At 29.2% G+C, this 15,606-nt stretch overlaps 3 protein-coding genes and 2 non-coding genes across 5 annotated transcripts; 3 read left to right on the plus strand and 2 right to left on the minus strand.

Moving 5' to 3' along the window:
* Nucleotides 1-5,181: 5,181 nt before the first annotated feature.
* On the minus strand, nt 5,182-6,349 carry LOC101507314 (F-box protein At4g22390-like). Its single transcript, XM_004504857.1, has 2 exons — nt 6,162-6,349; nt 5,182-6,076 (listed from the first exon to the last, which is right to left on the minus strand). The coding sequence occupies exons 1-2, from the start codon at nt 6,347-6,349 to the stop codon at nt 5,182-5,184; spliced, it is 1,083 nt and encodes a 360-aa protein (XP_004504914.1).
* Nucleotides 6,350-8,929: 2,580 nt separating this feature from the next.
* On the plus strand, nt 8,930-9,002 carry TRNAE-CUC (transfer RNA glutamic acid (anticodon CUC)). The gene has a single exon. It is a non-coding gene; the product is annotated as a tRNA-Glu (tRNA).
* An 868-nt stretch (nt 9,003-9,870) lies between these two features.
* On the plus strand, nt 9,871-9,943 carry TRNAE-CUC (transfer RNA glutamic acid (anticodon CUC)). The gene has a single exon. It is a non-coding gene; the product is annotated as a tRNA-Glu (tRNA).
* Nucleotides 9,944-10,150: 207 nt separating this feature from the next.
* Nucleotides 10,151-11,322, plus strand: LOC101507526 (1-Cys peroxiredoxin). Its single transcript, XM_004504595.4, has 3 exons — nt 10,151-10,465; nt 10,657-10,800; nt 10,893-11,322. The coding sequence occupies exons 1-3, from the start codon at nt 10,199-10,201 to the stop codon at nt 11,136-11,138; spliced, it is 657 nt and encodes a 218-aa protein (XP_004504652.1). The 5' UTR covers nt 10,151-10,198; the 3' UTR covers nt 11,139-11,322.
* Nucleotides 11,323-12,814: 1,492 nt separating this feature from the next.
* On the minus strand, nt 12,815-15,606 carry LOC101508055 (polygalacturonase At1g48100-like). The gene is made up of 6 exons (XM_004504598.4): nt 15,025-15,606; nt 14,743-14,910; nt 14,602-14,646; nt 14,238-14,445; nt 14,066-14,147; nt 12,815-13,560 (listed from the first exon to the last, which is right to left on the minus strand). The coding sequence occupies exons 1-6, from the start codon at nt 15,433-15,435 to the stop codon at nt 13,053-13,055; spliced, it is 1,422 nt and encodes a 473-aa protein (XP_004504655.1). The 5' UTR covers nt 15,436-15,606; the 3' UTR covers nt 12,815-13,052.

Genomic DNA, 15,606 nt, shown 5'->3' on the forward strand with positions numbered 1-15,606 from the left:
GACGCTCTTTAGACTCTCCAACAAATGGTTTCAGAGTCATAGATTGACTTGGTGGGTGAGTGGGAGTGGAATCTAGTGTTGGATTCATGTATCAAAAGTTTTCTTGGCGATGTAGTTGGGATGCGGTTTCCATTGGTGATAACGGCGGTGTGAGTATATATGATGTGAGAGTCTCATACTTGATGGAAAGATTGTTACATTCAAGTGTGAGCGGTTAACCCTCACATTGATTTAAAATGAGCTAACTTGATATGTAAGAATGTTGACCTATATACTTACTGTCTTAAGGTTTTGGGTTGAGATGTAATGTCAAAATATTTTAGAGGTTCTGTATATTTAGCCTAATGTTGCTCTTGGCGCTCTTGGAGACTCTCTGACAATAACATTTTTAGGTTTCAGTCTATGTAAATCTTTTATTTGAATTTAGACCATGTAAATTCAAAATTTATTGTTTTTAATCTCTGTCGTCAGCTAATTAATCCAGGTGACATGATTTTATTGGACCACATACGATGTTAATAACTCAAAACAACAATTTTTAAATTTATGGAAACTATATCTGAACAAAAAAACTTATTTAGACTAAAAAAAACTATAATTGCATGAATTAAAATCACATATTTTATTTAATATTCAAAGTGGTAAAGTTAAAAAAATGGGATAATTATTATTATTTTTCTTTCTGAATATATTTAAGGGATGAGTGGATAATTCAACTGGTCACATAATTTCAAACTCAAGTAAAGAAAAACAATACTAACATAAAATCAATTACTAACTTTCATTGTTAATTTTTTTGTTGTTGAATAAATTCATATATGAATAGCCATCGTAGTTGCGTTTGTAAAATATTAGTATGCTTTAATTTATAAAATATTAGTATACTTTATATTAATAATTATGAAAAACTTATAAATAGTTATGATATGTAATTTGATAAAATAATTTTTTGTTGTAATTATTATATTTTTTATACATATGCAAAAAATTTAAACCATAGGAGATGAAAGGAGTATACCACACCCACACCATTGTCTAACTGTTATTTTAATCATAATTTGTATTATGTTTGAACATCTGTTGCATTTTTTCTTTGATGTTAAGCAAAAAGGATTCCACCTTAAATAAATAACAGCAAAAAGTGTTAATTTCTGCCATAGAGATATTTTGACATGGAAATTATAATGATTTCTAAATAGTGGTGCATCATGCAAAACCAATTTCAAACCATTTGATTCACCCATTCTTGTTCCTCAACTCTGCAATCCAATTCATCACAACAACCACAGCATTCATCCCCAAATACAGATCCGCAAAACTTTCTCCAAAATTACATTTGTATAGTCGATGGGGCGAAGATTTTATTTTAGGATTCATATTTGAACCAATTCTAATTTAACACTCAACTTATTGTAAATAAATAGATAAAGGTTCACAAGTGTCCAAAAGAGTATTTGAGAACTTGTTCTTTTTAAACAAATATTTTACTATTTATTAAGGATTCAAATATAAAAAAATTTAAGTAGAAATATATTGAAATTTGTATTTTTTTTAACTATTTACAGGTTTAAAATTTATTTTTTAAATAAAAAATATAATTTTTTATTTTTATTTTTTAACGAGTGTCTAAATACACTTGTTTTTAAGTTATTTATTACCAAAATTCGTAAATAAAATAGTATAATAATTTCAAAATAAAATTGAGTAAAGATACATTTTAACTCAAAAAAATTTGTAAAATACGTCTTTGAAAAATAAAGTACATTTTAAGATAACTTCGTTTTTATTTAAATCACTTTTTATTTTTATAAAATTTGAATGACTATTTAGAAAAAGAAAAAAATTATATCTTTTGATAATAATTAAAGAGAGATAATTAAGTCTCAGAAGATATTTAAAAGAGATGTTTAGATTTGTGACAACATTTAAATATTGAAAATTTAGTCTCTACAACAAGAAAAATTCCAAAATAATTTTTCCATCAACCGACCATTTTTTAGTTTTTACGATAAACGATTTAAATTAGCAATATACCATTTATTTAATTAAAAAACAAATACTATTTGACATCCATGGTAACCCCTCCTTCAGAGATAAGCTTATACCTATATAAAATAAAATAAAAAGCTTATACCTATATCACCTTATTTCAAGATGCAAATGCATGAATTAAGATTTTATTTAAGACAACCAAGTAAATTAATAAGTTATAAATATGTATACTGGGTAAATTAATTCAAATAACTCAAAAATTGATAGTAATTTGTTTTATAACAATATTGTATTGTATTTTTTTAAGGGAATTGTTACTTAGCAACTTATTGCAACTAATTGTAATGTCCTCGTATAAAATAGCACTTACACAAAAACAAAAAGTGCAATTTGACACTATTAATTAAAAAAATTGTAAAAATCAAATTGTTCATTTTTAAATATTATTATAAATTTACTTGTCTATTTTTTATTGTTGTGTGAGAACACTAGTAAACAATTGAGTTTTTAATATTTAAGTCGTTTACATGTCACCAAACTTAACAAATAAGCCGGCGACAATTTTATAAATATACGAAACACGTACGTTTAATACGGTATATATATTGACAACTGATTTAAGAGAGACAGTAAAAATAAAAAAAAAATATATTTTAAGTCGGTGAATTGGATAAACGACTTAATAAAATGAGGCGATGATAATTTTGTAAATATTTAATAACCGATTTAAGGCGGACATAACAAATATAGTATAATTTTCCCTAACCTCCATATGGTGAACACTTACAACCTAAGTTCCGACTTCTTGGCTTTCTTCTAACGTGTCGACTTCACAACCCCTGCCATTTTATCGTTACCACTTCGTTGGGACAGGTTCTCAAGTTCTTGCTCACTTAACATTAAGTTTTATTTATGTAGAGATATCATTGTGAGTAATTTTCTATCATTACAATTGTTGATAATTTATTATGCAAATCATATAACAATAATCGTTCACAACTTACGTGGTTAAAATGATTAGTATATATAAGCATAAGTTCATGTCCAAAGAATAACAAAGTTTCATGTTCTGAGTGCAAGACAAGAACTTTCATAGTTACAACAAAAAATGTAATGAAAATAAGAACACAGATAGTTTCTCAATTGCAGCTAAAGCACATAACACAATGAACATTTAAAATTTAGTCTTGCTTCAATTTCGACCAAAACGACCATCTTCATTCCATTCATTTTATTTTCTTTACAAAACTATCAAATTAAGAAAGCATTACTCATATACAAAAGGTTCCTCTTTTACCATGTGATGCTACCTTTTGGTGTCATCATATCTATTTGATAAAATGCCACAAAGCATGTAAGAGAGGTTCATTTTGAGTTTATTGTTAATTGCATTAAATTGTCCCTCAAATTATTTGAGGGAGAGCTATATATTATGGTAAAAAAAAGTAAAAAAATGACATGCTAAACTCATTTATTTGAAATGTATCTTTATCATTTTGTTTTCTTTTGTTTGGAGACTAGAGATGAAATTATTATTTGCATTTTTTTCCGCTAAATTTTGCATTTATTATTGAAGTATATGCTATAATATTTTTTTCATCTTATGCTTTATAATTTTCAAAAAAATAATAATATGTTTTATAAGATTTTTTTTAAGTATTTTGGATGGATGCAAGAGATTTTGCCAGTTGTATTGGCAAGTTAAATTACATATTTTACATCTTTCATTTTGTATAATTTGTGTCTGGACAAATTTAGAGAAAATTGAATACAACACATATTTAATTGTTTATTGTAGTTGCATTGACAATTGTTTATTATTAATCCTAAAGAGCTTAATGTAGTCTTTATATGTTCATTGAGAAGAAAACTAGATAAAAAAATATGTCACATTGTTGATTTGTAATTATTTAATTTATTTATATTGTTAATAAGTATTGTAATATATTTTATAACACAATTTTAATAATTTTTTTATTTAGTAGAACTTTTGAAGGTTATTATAGGTGGCTAGGTTTGAGAATTAAACCAGAGATAACATAGAGTTTTCTTATAGTAAGTTGTTTACAAATGCATAACTTTATTTATAATATTATAACAATTTTATGTATTTAACATTTTTTCTATGATTTTAATTTTAAAGTTAGAGATAAACTTCAAATTATGAGTGTGACTACTATATCATGCTACATATGTTTAACATTGTAAGCTCTTCTAAAATATTCATCGGAATTGATATTGTAAATAAGTTTGAGTTTAAGTTTTATTATCTCTACTTCAAGTTTATGTTGTCAATTTTCGAAATGTGAGTACGAAAGGATGTTAGTTATGTGTATATGTAGGAGTACGAATAATTCAATGAATTTTTCGACCATTTGACATATGAAATCAATTTCAAACGAAATTATGGCATCTACATAGTACGGGGTTGTTACTTGTTACACTATAGTTTCTATGTAAAATTGGAGGTAATTGAATAAAGGGTAAAAAGACCATTCTTACAATTGAAATCAAAATCAAATTAATTTATGAGTAGAAAGAGTAAAAACCTTCAAAATAAAATTTATAAAACATGATTCATATCATCGCACGACATTATTACTTGATAATAATTGTTATATCTACAGACAAGCCACTTTGAATATAAAGAAAAATAATAACAATCATAATCATATATTTATCGGGTGAAAACAAGAAAAACGGTTAATTATTCATTCTCCCAATTGGAAGAAAGCTTTTCTTATATTTTCCTATATGAGAACCAAATCCATTTTGTTTAACACCATACTCCTCCGTCATCCCACTAGTTAAATCAACCAATACTAGTTTATCATCATCTTGTGTTAAAGATGTTGGGGTTGATTGCAAGTCCCACATCCTTTAGTGTGGGAGAATAAGGAGAAGGCCAATGCTATATATTGGGTTTTAGTCATTTGTTTTCAAATGCACCAGTCAGCAATAGCACTTTAAGCTTGTATCTGACTTAGTTTATATATTTGCTTTGTAAGAGTGTGGTTGTGCTGGGGTGTCTGGGGTGTGAGTGAGAGAAGTCTATGTGTTGTAACAATTTTCACATAGTATTAATTCTCTGGTTGCCGGTTTAGGCAGTAGCCGTGGTTTTTTCTCCGGTTTTGGAGTTTCCACGTTATATTCTTGTGTTGTGATTGTGTCTTAATTTTTTAACTTATGCTATTTTTCCCAACAAAAGAAGACTATATTACTCTTCCCAACTCCAATGGGGTATTGAAGTGAATGTAAGGACTCAACAACGCAGAGTTTGGTCCAAGATTCTTTCACACTAACTTCACCCAAAATTGATATGCAAAATTGAGCCGCACCTATATAAGTTGATATGAATGCAATGGACCCGTTTAAAATCGTCAAATGTCTCTCTTGAAACTTGTGCAAACAAGCATCAAAGTAGGAAGGTCTAGATGTTATAAACACTTTCTCCTTGCTAAAGTCAAATGACAGCAAACACTCATTAAGAGTTGAAACATGAGGTATAATCCACCAATGATATACTCCATCCATGTAGACACTCATATCTTGCTTTGGCATAAAATAATAGTTTGGTAGATAGACATCAAGCTTCCTCCAACAATTACTTCTTAGAGAATATATCTCCCAATATGTTTTATAAGATCTATCTTCATCTTCTATGTTCAAACAACGTACAAAGTTAGTCATTTTGTAGTCATTTGTACCATGATCATATCCAAATCCACTAAAATGATTGATCTGATAATATGATAAATCCTCAAAAAGGATGGGTTGAATGCTCTTAAATTCATTAGTAGTTGGATTCCACAGTACAAATCGATTACGAATATGGCTTTTTGTGAGACAAAGAATACCGTTAATACTAACAGAACCCAAAATAAAAATATTAGTATCATCATCTTTAAATGGAGGCGGCCAGTCTAATTTGACTTTGTTCTCATGTCTTTCACCAGAAAGGAAATAAAACTCGCAATGGTAATTGAAGTTATGACCACGATATAGGACGATATATGTAGCATCGTAATCGTAATGGTTATTAGACACCAAATTGTTGCGGTAGATGTTCTTGAAATATTGGGTTCTAAATAAGTAGAACAACGATTTACCCCAACAATCAAATCGTACGTCTTAATGATTTTAGAGGCAGTTTTGACATAATCAAGCACATGATATCTTCATGTATATAATTGCTATCCTTTTTGTTTGTTGCAATAACGGCCTCTGAATCATCCATCTTCAAACTCCTAGTATGAATTTCCAGCAAAGAGGGGGAATGGGATTGATAGAAAGATGTATTGCAGTTCTGAATATCTATTCCAGCCGGCAAAGCAAAACCTGAACAAGTTCCATCCATGTATTTATAATAATCCGAAACATTATATTTCATCGTGCATTTTAATCTGAAGTATATTCTACCGAAATTTGATGAATAAATCATCCAATCCAATAACAAATTCATTGATTCTGATCGACAAGGTTTAATAGAAAGAAAAAAAACTGAATTCAAAAGCTACGTGGGCCTCATTATCAGCAACTACTAGAAAAATTATAACAACATATGTGGGCCCCATTCATACTCTTTTAAAGCGTGTAACTTTTTTTCCAATATTCATTTTAGTAATGAGTATGGATTTCTTTTTCTCAATAAACTCTTATATTTAAATAAACAACTTTTAATTTTCATATACCCATTTATTAACAATATGTTTTTTTTATCACAATACTACTATCAGTTAGACTTGACCTGGTGTAATTTTGTTGACAAAAAGTACTTGATTTACAAATAAACTTAAATAATTCTTTTTTCTCTTATCCTAATTATTTTGTGTGATAAGGTAGTAGAAAGATATTTGAGTGCAACAAGTGAGTGTGTGTTGTCACAAGTTTTGCATCAAAACATCATTTCCTTTTCTTCCTTTTGTTGAATTTATTGGCGTTGTCTTTTTCTCTCTTAATTATTTATAGATTAGAAAAATCTAATATCTTTGAAAAGTAACTATTATTTATAGTCATAAGAAAATTTATGATTAAAGGTTAATAATGTAAGGCCAAATGTAACATGATGGTCGCCAATAAATGTTCAATTGAAACGGATTATGAATTAATGATGATAGATCATTAGTCAATTTTTTATTTTATATATGTATAAAAAATATCATTAAAAACAACTAAAGAGCTCAATTAAGGGATACTCTAAAATAATATAATAGAAAGTGTCTAAAGAGAAACTAAAATTAGCAAATAAATTTCTACCATTACATTTTAGTTTTTGATCTAGGCAGATATCAACTATCATTAGCAAATTAATTTAATTATTTTCTCCATCAAAACATTAATGGAATGTAATTAAAATTTTAAATGTTTCCAGTATGGGTATTATTTTTGTGAAATACAAAGTTTTTGTGTTTTCCAAGATGGGTATTATTTTTTGCCTTCTATTCCTCTTTTTACTAGATTAGGAGTCATGCACTAAAGTACACCAACTCAAAGAGATAAAGCTTTTGTGGAGAACCTCCAAATTCTAGCTTTGTTCCTAAGATAGTTTGTGGTATTTATATTTATTGATTATTTATCTGTCTTGCTCTTTGTTATATATATATATATATATATATATATATATATTTCGACTAGGTTCATATTTATTTATATGAATAATGACTAGCTTTTTTTACTAGGGCTATACTGCGTGATGAGGAATACATAGGAAATCCCAAATAATAACTAGGTTCTTTTTTTAATTAAAAAAGATATTTTAGATAATTGATCATTATTTATTTTTTTTTATAAAAAGAGGGCAAAGCCTACTTATTATTGATTTTGTAATCGAACATTACTAATAATTAGAGTAAGAATAAGATTTTTCATTCTTTTCAAACTTATCTATGACACAAATTATATAAAACGAGGTTTTATTTAGACGATCAAATTTATTTAATATCTTATTAACGATTTTCAAACAAACTTAACCAATAAAGGATTTTGTATGATGTGACATGCTACACACACACATATATATATGTGTGTATGAATTGATAAGATAAACAAAAAAAAAACAATAAATAAATAATTAAAATATTAATTAATAATATAAAATTAGTAAAAAATATATTGATTATTTTATTCCTAACGTCTACTCTATTTTCTAATGTAAGTGATTAATTCAAGTGGTTAAGTTTCACATCTACTAAAAAAAACATAGTAAATGTTTGATATATAAGATTGATGATCCATTGCCTTAAGTTTTTGGTTGGAGGTGTGGTGTTAAATATCTTGTTATCCTGAAGCATTTTGATCACTGGGTTAAATCTTTATATCGAAAGTCACAGTGTTGGATTCTTGTATAGAAAGTCTTCTTGAGGGTGTAGTTAGAAGACGAGTTCCATTGATATTAACGGTAGTTCAAGTATAGGATATAAGAGACTCACACTAGATGGAGAGGTCGTTAGGTTTAGGTGTTTCTTCAATGTTAAAGTTCAATTTAAGACTTCTAAGAAAGAAACGAATATAGTATAATACTTTATTTTAACGTTTCTCATTTATTCAAATTTTTATGTAAAAAAATAACAAATGATTAATCATTATTTTAATGAATAAAAATGTAAAAAATAATTTAAAAAATCAAATCAAATATATTTAATTAAAAAAATATATATCAAAATAACGCGGTTGAATAGGTAGCAAAATAAATAACTTCTAATATTATTTTAACAATTCCTTCATATGTTTGTAGCAGATAAATTATCAACTTCATACTATTTTATTAATAATTCTCTTATATTTTTTGATCCAATAACAACTTCTTTTATTGTTTTTCTTTGAATTTTAAAATACATTAAATTTTAATTAACCATACTAACAATTAGAGGTAACATTAAAGGCACAAAATAAAATAGATGCTCCTTTTTAAATAATGTATAGATTACAAATTGCATGATCCGTTGTAGTCTAGTTGGTCAGGATATTCGGCTCTCACCCGAAAGACCCGGGTTCAAGTCCCGGCAACGGAATTTGTTTTTATTTATAATTGTTTTCCCTTTTTCAAACTTGAAAAACAGAAACAATTATGACGTGAAAAAGTGGAAAGGTCAAAAGTAGGAGCATACGTGGTCGTAAATGTAAGCAACAGCAGGGTGCAGGTTGATAATCACACCCACTAACTTGCCACGTTCTGTTCATGCAAACAACTGCTCTCTCTTTATAAGCACTCATTCTGTAACACCGGTTTCAAAATCATTCTCAAATTCAATACTTTTGCATAAAAAATGCCTGGCCTTACTATTGGAGACACTATTCCTGATCTTCAAGTTGATACAACTCAAGGCAAGATCAAACTCCATCAATTCTGTTCTGATACATGGACCATTCTCTTCTCTCATCCAGGTGATTTCACCCCAGTTTGTACCACGGAACTTGGTAAAATGGCTCAGTATGCTTCTGAATTTTATAAAAGAGGAGTTTTGCTAGTAGGTTTGTCTTGTGATGACTTGGAATCACACAAGGAGTGGATCAAAGACATTGAAGCCCACACTGTGAGTCATTACTTGCACACTAAAATTATATTTATGTTTCTAATTGTGTAAATTTATTTTTACTGAATTATTTTTTAAAATTGACTTTGGTTGAAAGTGACTTGTCTAATATTATTTTAACAATTCCTTCATATGTTTGTAGCAGATAAATTATCAACTTCATACTATTTTATTAATAATTCTCTTATATTTTTTGATCCAATAACAACTTCTTTTATTGTTTTTCTTTGAATTTTAAAATACATTAAATTTTAATTAACCATACTAACAATTAGAGGTAACATTAAAGGCACAAAATAAAATAGATGCTCCTTTTTAAATAATGTATAGATTACAAATTGCATGATCCGTTGTAGTCTAGTTGGTCAGGATATTCGGCTCTCACCCGAAAGACCCGGGTTCAAGTCCCGGCAACGGAATTTGTTTTTATTTATAATTGTTTTCCCTTTTTCAAACTTGAAAAACAGAAACAATTATGACGTGAAAAAGTGGAAAGGTCAAAAGTAGGAGCATACGTGGTCGTAAATGTAAGCAACAGCAGGGTGCAGGTTGATAATCACACCCACTAACTTGCCACGTTCTGTTCATGCAAACAACTGCTCTCTCTTTATAAGCACTCATTCTGTAACACCGGTTTCAAAATCATTCTCAAATTCAATACTTTTGCATAAAAAATGCCTGGCCTTACTATTGGAGACACTATTCCTGATCTTCAAGTTGATACAACTCAAGGCAAGATCAAACTCCATCAATTCTGTTCTGATACATGGACCATTCTCTTCTCTCATCCAGGTGATTTCACCCCAGTTTGTACCACGGAACTTGGTAAAATGGCTCAGTATGCTTCTGAATTTTATAAAAGAGGAGTTTTGCTAGTAGGTTTGTCTTGTGATGACTTGGAATCACACAAGGAGTGGATCAAAGACATTGAAGCCCACACTGTGAGTCATTACTTGCACACTAAAATTATATTTATGTTTCTAATTGTGTAAATTTATTTTTACTGAATTATTTTTTAAAATTGACTTTGGTTGAAAGTGACTTGATGGAAAAGTTATCAAAATTATGTGAGTGAATGTTTGTAAATATGGTGTATCAATAAAATGTAATGTAAAAAAATGTGTAATTACAGCCAGGGGCAAAGGTGAACTATCCAATAATTAGTGATCCCAAAAGAGAAATCATCAAGCAACTCAACATGGTAGATCCTGATGAGAAAGATTCCAATGGGAACCTACCATCAAGGGCTCTTCATATAATTGGGCCAGATAAGAAGGTGCAAAGCAAAAATCTTTTACCTAAATTATTAATTTTATAGTATTTTATCTTCTTTAATAAATAATGGGTTAGTTAATTTATTTCTTGTAGATCAAGCTAAGTTTTTTGTACCCTGCAACAACTGGGAGGAACATGGATGAAGTGCTGAGGGTAGTAGAGTCACTTCAGAAGGCATCTAAGCATAAAATTGCAACTCCTGCTAACTGGAAACCAGGGGACCCTGTTGTCATTTCCCCTGATGTCACCAATGAACAAGCCAAGGATATGTTTCCTCAAGGTTTTGAGACTGCAAATCTACCATCAAAAAAGGAATATCTTAGGTTCACCAATGTTTGATGTATGTGCCACTTGAAGGATCTATATTGTAATGAAACTATATATGTCTAGTTCAATTATATATACCATAATATATATGTGTTGCCCATACTTTTAAGTATCTTTTTGTTCGCTGTGGATTCCATGTCTACAGTTTTCATGTTGTAAAAATCCATATTTTAATTTTAACTTGTTTCTTCATCCACTTATAAATTACTTTTTTTAATCGTTTATTAGTAATGGTAATTGTGGAGAGCTGACAAGGGGTAAATTGAAGAGTTTTTTTTTTTAGTTGTTTTTTTGTTTGACAAATTACATAGTTAGTTACACATGGAAATATTAAATTTATCTTTTAATTTTAAAAATTTTAAAATTTATTTTATAAATATAAAGAGCGAATTTGACATTAAATAAACTTATTTATTTATAATTCATGTAAGATATTTTTTATTTTTTATTTTTATCTCAGAAGATATTTTATTTAAGAGTTATTAACATTATATACTTGAATGTTAGTCAGAACTCCTATTAAACTTTAGTAGTAACAACAATCGTTAACAAAGCATCATTGAATTGAGAATTGAGCATTATTAGAATAATGAAGTCAAACATTATTAATTAATTGAGAGTATATAAATTAAACTCTAAACAAAACATTAAATCAGAACAGAGTAAAAGAGATTAAACTGAGAAGATACTTAATTCATCTAAACAAATATATGATAAATAATTGTTACATGAACAAAAAAAATCACACAAAATATGAGGACATATATTACATGAGAACCAATAATCTTTCAAGACTAATTCATGAGATGATTTGTCTTTTTCGATATTTTTTAGTTAATTTCTCAATACAAGCACAAATTGTTACTGAAAAGAATTTTAAACATTCATGATAAATTGTGTGTCTAATTTTATATCCTAGCTCATTCTCATAATCTTATTGTCACAACTCCCAAATAGAACATTCTCATAATCTTATTGTCACAACTCCCAAATAGAACATTTAACTTTTTTAGGAAGAACTAAAAAAGTATATGATAGATAAACATGTATGATTTATGGACATAGTTCACACTCATTGATTGTTGAATGTGTAACTGATAATTGTTAACATTATGTCAAATGCACTTGAAATTTGACAATACTAACTAGCTATTGGAAAATAGATCGAAATTTGACAATACTAACTAGCTATTGGAAAATAGATCTGAAATTCTAAGTAGTTTTATTATGTCACAAGCAAATTTTGATTTTTGGTGGTTCTATTGAAGAAATGGATATAGTGAAAGAATAATAAAGAATACTATTTTATTGTTAACATCGAGGTTTATAGCTTCTATTCAAATAAAAAAGTGTTCACCTAAAATAAAATGCATAGGGTAAATCTTATATACAAATATGTCCCGATCAAGTAAATAATTTATCATTTTCCTAAAATAATCAAGTCTAGTAAAAATAAAAATAATCAAGTCTTGTTTTTTTGTACATTATTGAATGTCTCAAATGCAATAAAAAAACAAAGACAACAAATATGTGAAATGAACTTTGTGCCACTTTAGGTAATATTGGATTCAATTCAACTGATTAGTGAAAATTAACGGAGAGAAATGTCCCAGCAATTTGGGTTATATCTTGTGCAAATTTGGAGTAGAGTTTTTCACTATATTGCGCCCAATGAAGATTACTCTATATAAGTTAAATATCCAAAGTTCATATTCATTTGGATTCACATAGACATATACTTTATAGTGTCATTCAACAAGTCATCACTCTATGGGAATAATACACCCAAATAAGGACGAATCCTAAGAGGCATACACAGAACAAAACCATAACCATCAAAACATATACTAATAGTTATCAAGACTCTATACCTATGTATTATACAATATAACAAAATTTAGAGTAATTAATGTCTCTAATAACTAATTAATCACTGCATTGATATGTAGAAAGATCACCCACAGTCTCAGGGTCACCTTCTCTTAAGCAATTAATTGGAGGTATAGTCAATGTCTCTTGATTCCCATAAGCATTCCAACAAAAAGGGTCATCCAACAATTCTCCTTCATAAGGAAAAAGCTCAACCTCAGAGAGTGTTATGTTTGTGCAAGCCACACTGTCACTACAAGCAAAGTGAATAGGAGCAGTTCTAACATCATAAGTACCCTTAATGTTTTTGTAGGACACATCATTAACATGAACAGCTGATGTTTGATTTAGACATTCCTTTGTCAAACAATAGTATTGGTCTATAAGGATACAATTTCCTACATTTTCCATTTGAATGTTCTCAAATTTTAAACCTGTCACTGATCCCATTCCACCTTGCCATGTCTTGATTCTTAGTCCATTGTCTGATTCCCTTATCACTGTGTCACGGACTGTTAAGTTTGAAACACATGCTTGGGAGTTGTGCACACCAAGGCTTCCTATGCTGTACAAAATTAACATAACACCAAGCTTAGTCACCCATGATCAAATTTAATACTAGAAAATTAGAATTTACTAAAAAAATAGTGTCGGAAAAAAATAAATCACTGATTTTTTATCACTAAATTTAGTGACGAAATTGGAGATTTGGTTCATATTTCATCTCTCTAGATTCCGTTGATAATTTAATAATAGGGTATTGCAAACGAGTAGTTGAATAGTTTAATTGATTTAAATTAAAGTGGAAGAAATTCGAGACGTCAAAAGATTTAGGTTCAAACTCTAGTATTAAAAAAATTCATGATCATTGGTTGGACTGCGGTTGAACCCCGTTAAACTTTTGAACTAAATGTCTCAGTCGGTTTAATGTTTGGTTTGATTTTCGGAACATTACTACTAACATAGTAGTAACATTTGTCTATGATGATGCAAAAACATGTTGTTTACTTGATATGGCATTAATTTTTATTAAATGAGAAAAATAAGAGAAGATTATGAAATGTAGCAACCTAATCCCGTGGCTAGGACCACAAGTGACACCAGCTATGTCCACATCTGAGGTTCCGGGTCCAATTGAAATACAATCATCCCCTATTATTATAATAGAAATAGTGAAATTAATATAGAAGCTAATAACCAAACAGGGTAAGTAAACATTAATTGGACTATAGCCATAAATACCATTGCTTATCATAGAGTTATATATTCCAACAGCCTGTGAGTTTTCAACATGGATTCCATCTGTGTTAGGGCTGAGTTTAGGTGCAGAGATGGTTAGCCTATCAATCAACACTCCTTGGCAGCCATCGAATTTCATGTGGAATTGAGGACTGTTTTGAATTTGCAGTCCACTCACCATCAAATTCGAGCTCATGAAGAACCGTATCATCTACAATTTTTTTTTTTTAAATAAAAACAACTAGAAGACATTAGTAATAATTACCTTAAAAGTTATATAAAGTAGTAAAAAGAAGTTTAATCCTAACGTATATCAAAATTAATGTTGTTATTATTTATGAAGAAAGTTAATTAATGGTTTACTCACAGCTGGACTACCACATGGTCCTGACAAAGTTTTTCCATCTGGACCCTGAAAAAGTTAAAAAAGATTATTAGTGGTGTTTAACTGTGTAGTGTATGATTTAACAGTATGGTAATTAGGAGAATAAATTGAAAGTGTCATTACCCTGTGAGGTTTGCAGGGGAGATCCCACCACTGATCTCCATTGCCTTCAATAGTTCCTGTACCATTAAGACTCATTTGGTCAAGTCTATAAAATACAAGCCATTGATTTCTGCTATCTCCCTCTGGCCATGAATCAGGTCCATCTGGTGCTATTATCATACCATCCACCTAGTTACATTTAAACCTTCTTAATATATAATAATACTACCATCATGTTTGTAACAAAATAAAATGATGTGATGAAATTGGAAATTGAAAATTGAATATAAGTCATTATCTTACTTGAAATACTAATCCTGGCTTGCATGGACCTGAAAAGATAGTTGAAGTGATCTTAAAGATGTAACTTTCTGGAACAAGAACAACTCCAGACTCTACACCACAAGCTGCTTTCCAAGCTGCCTTGAATGCAGGTGTGTCATCAGTTGAACCATCTCCAACTGCTCCAAATGATCGTACATCGAAAATACACTCTGAATCGGAGTCTCGAGGATCGGTCGGATAAGGATCAGAAGGAACACTGGGAGAAGAACTGGAAGGATTTTCTGGCTCATTAGAAGACTTAGAAGGAACAAGGGATACTTTCTTTTGCTTGCTGTGAAGATGGTTCCTTCCTTCCACATTTATCACATTATGGTTTATAAGTATCAATGTAATCCAGAGAATAAATAATAGTGTATGAATGAGATCCATGATGAGATTATCAATGTGGAACCACAAAATGTTGCTAAATTATTGATGATGTTTCAATGTATATAGACAAAAATTCCTGTTTAAAAAATAATTGAAGGAGATTGAAATTGAAGAAAGAAAAATGGCTAAGGTCTAATGGATGTAATGTAATATTCAGAGGACTCATAGCAC

Source organism: Cicer arietinum, chromosome 6 (assembly GCF_000331145.2).
Source record: "Cicer arietinum cultivar CDC Frontier isolate Library 1 chromosome 6, Cicar.CDCFrontier_v2.0, whole genome shotgun sequence".
Taxonomy (NCBI): domain Eukaryota; kingdom Viridiplantae; phylum Streptophyta; class Magnoliopsida; order Fabales; family Fabaceae; genus Cicer; species Cicer arietinum.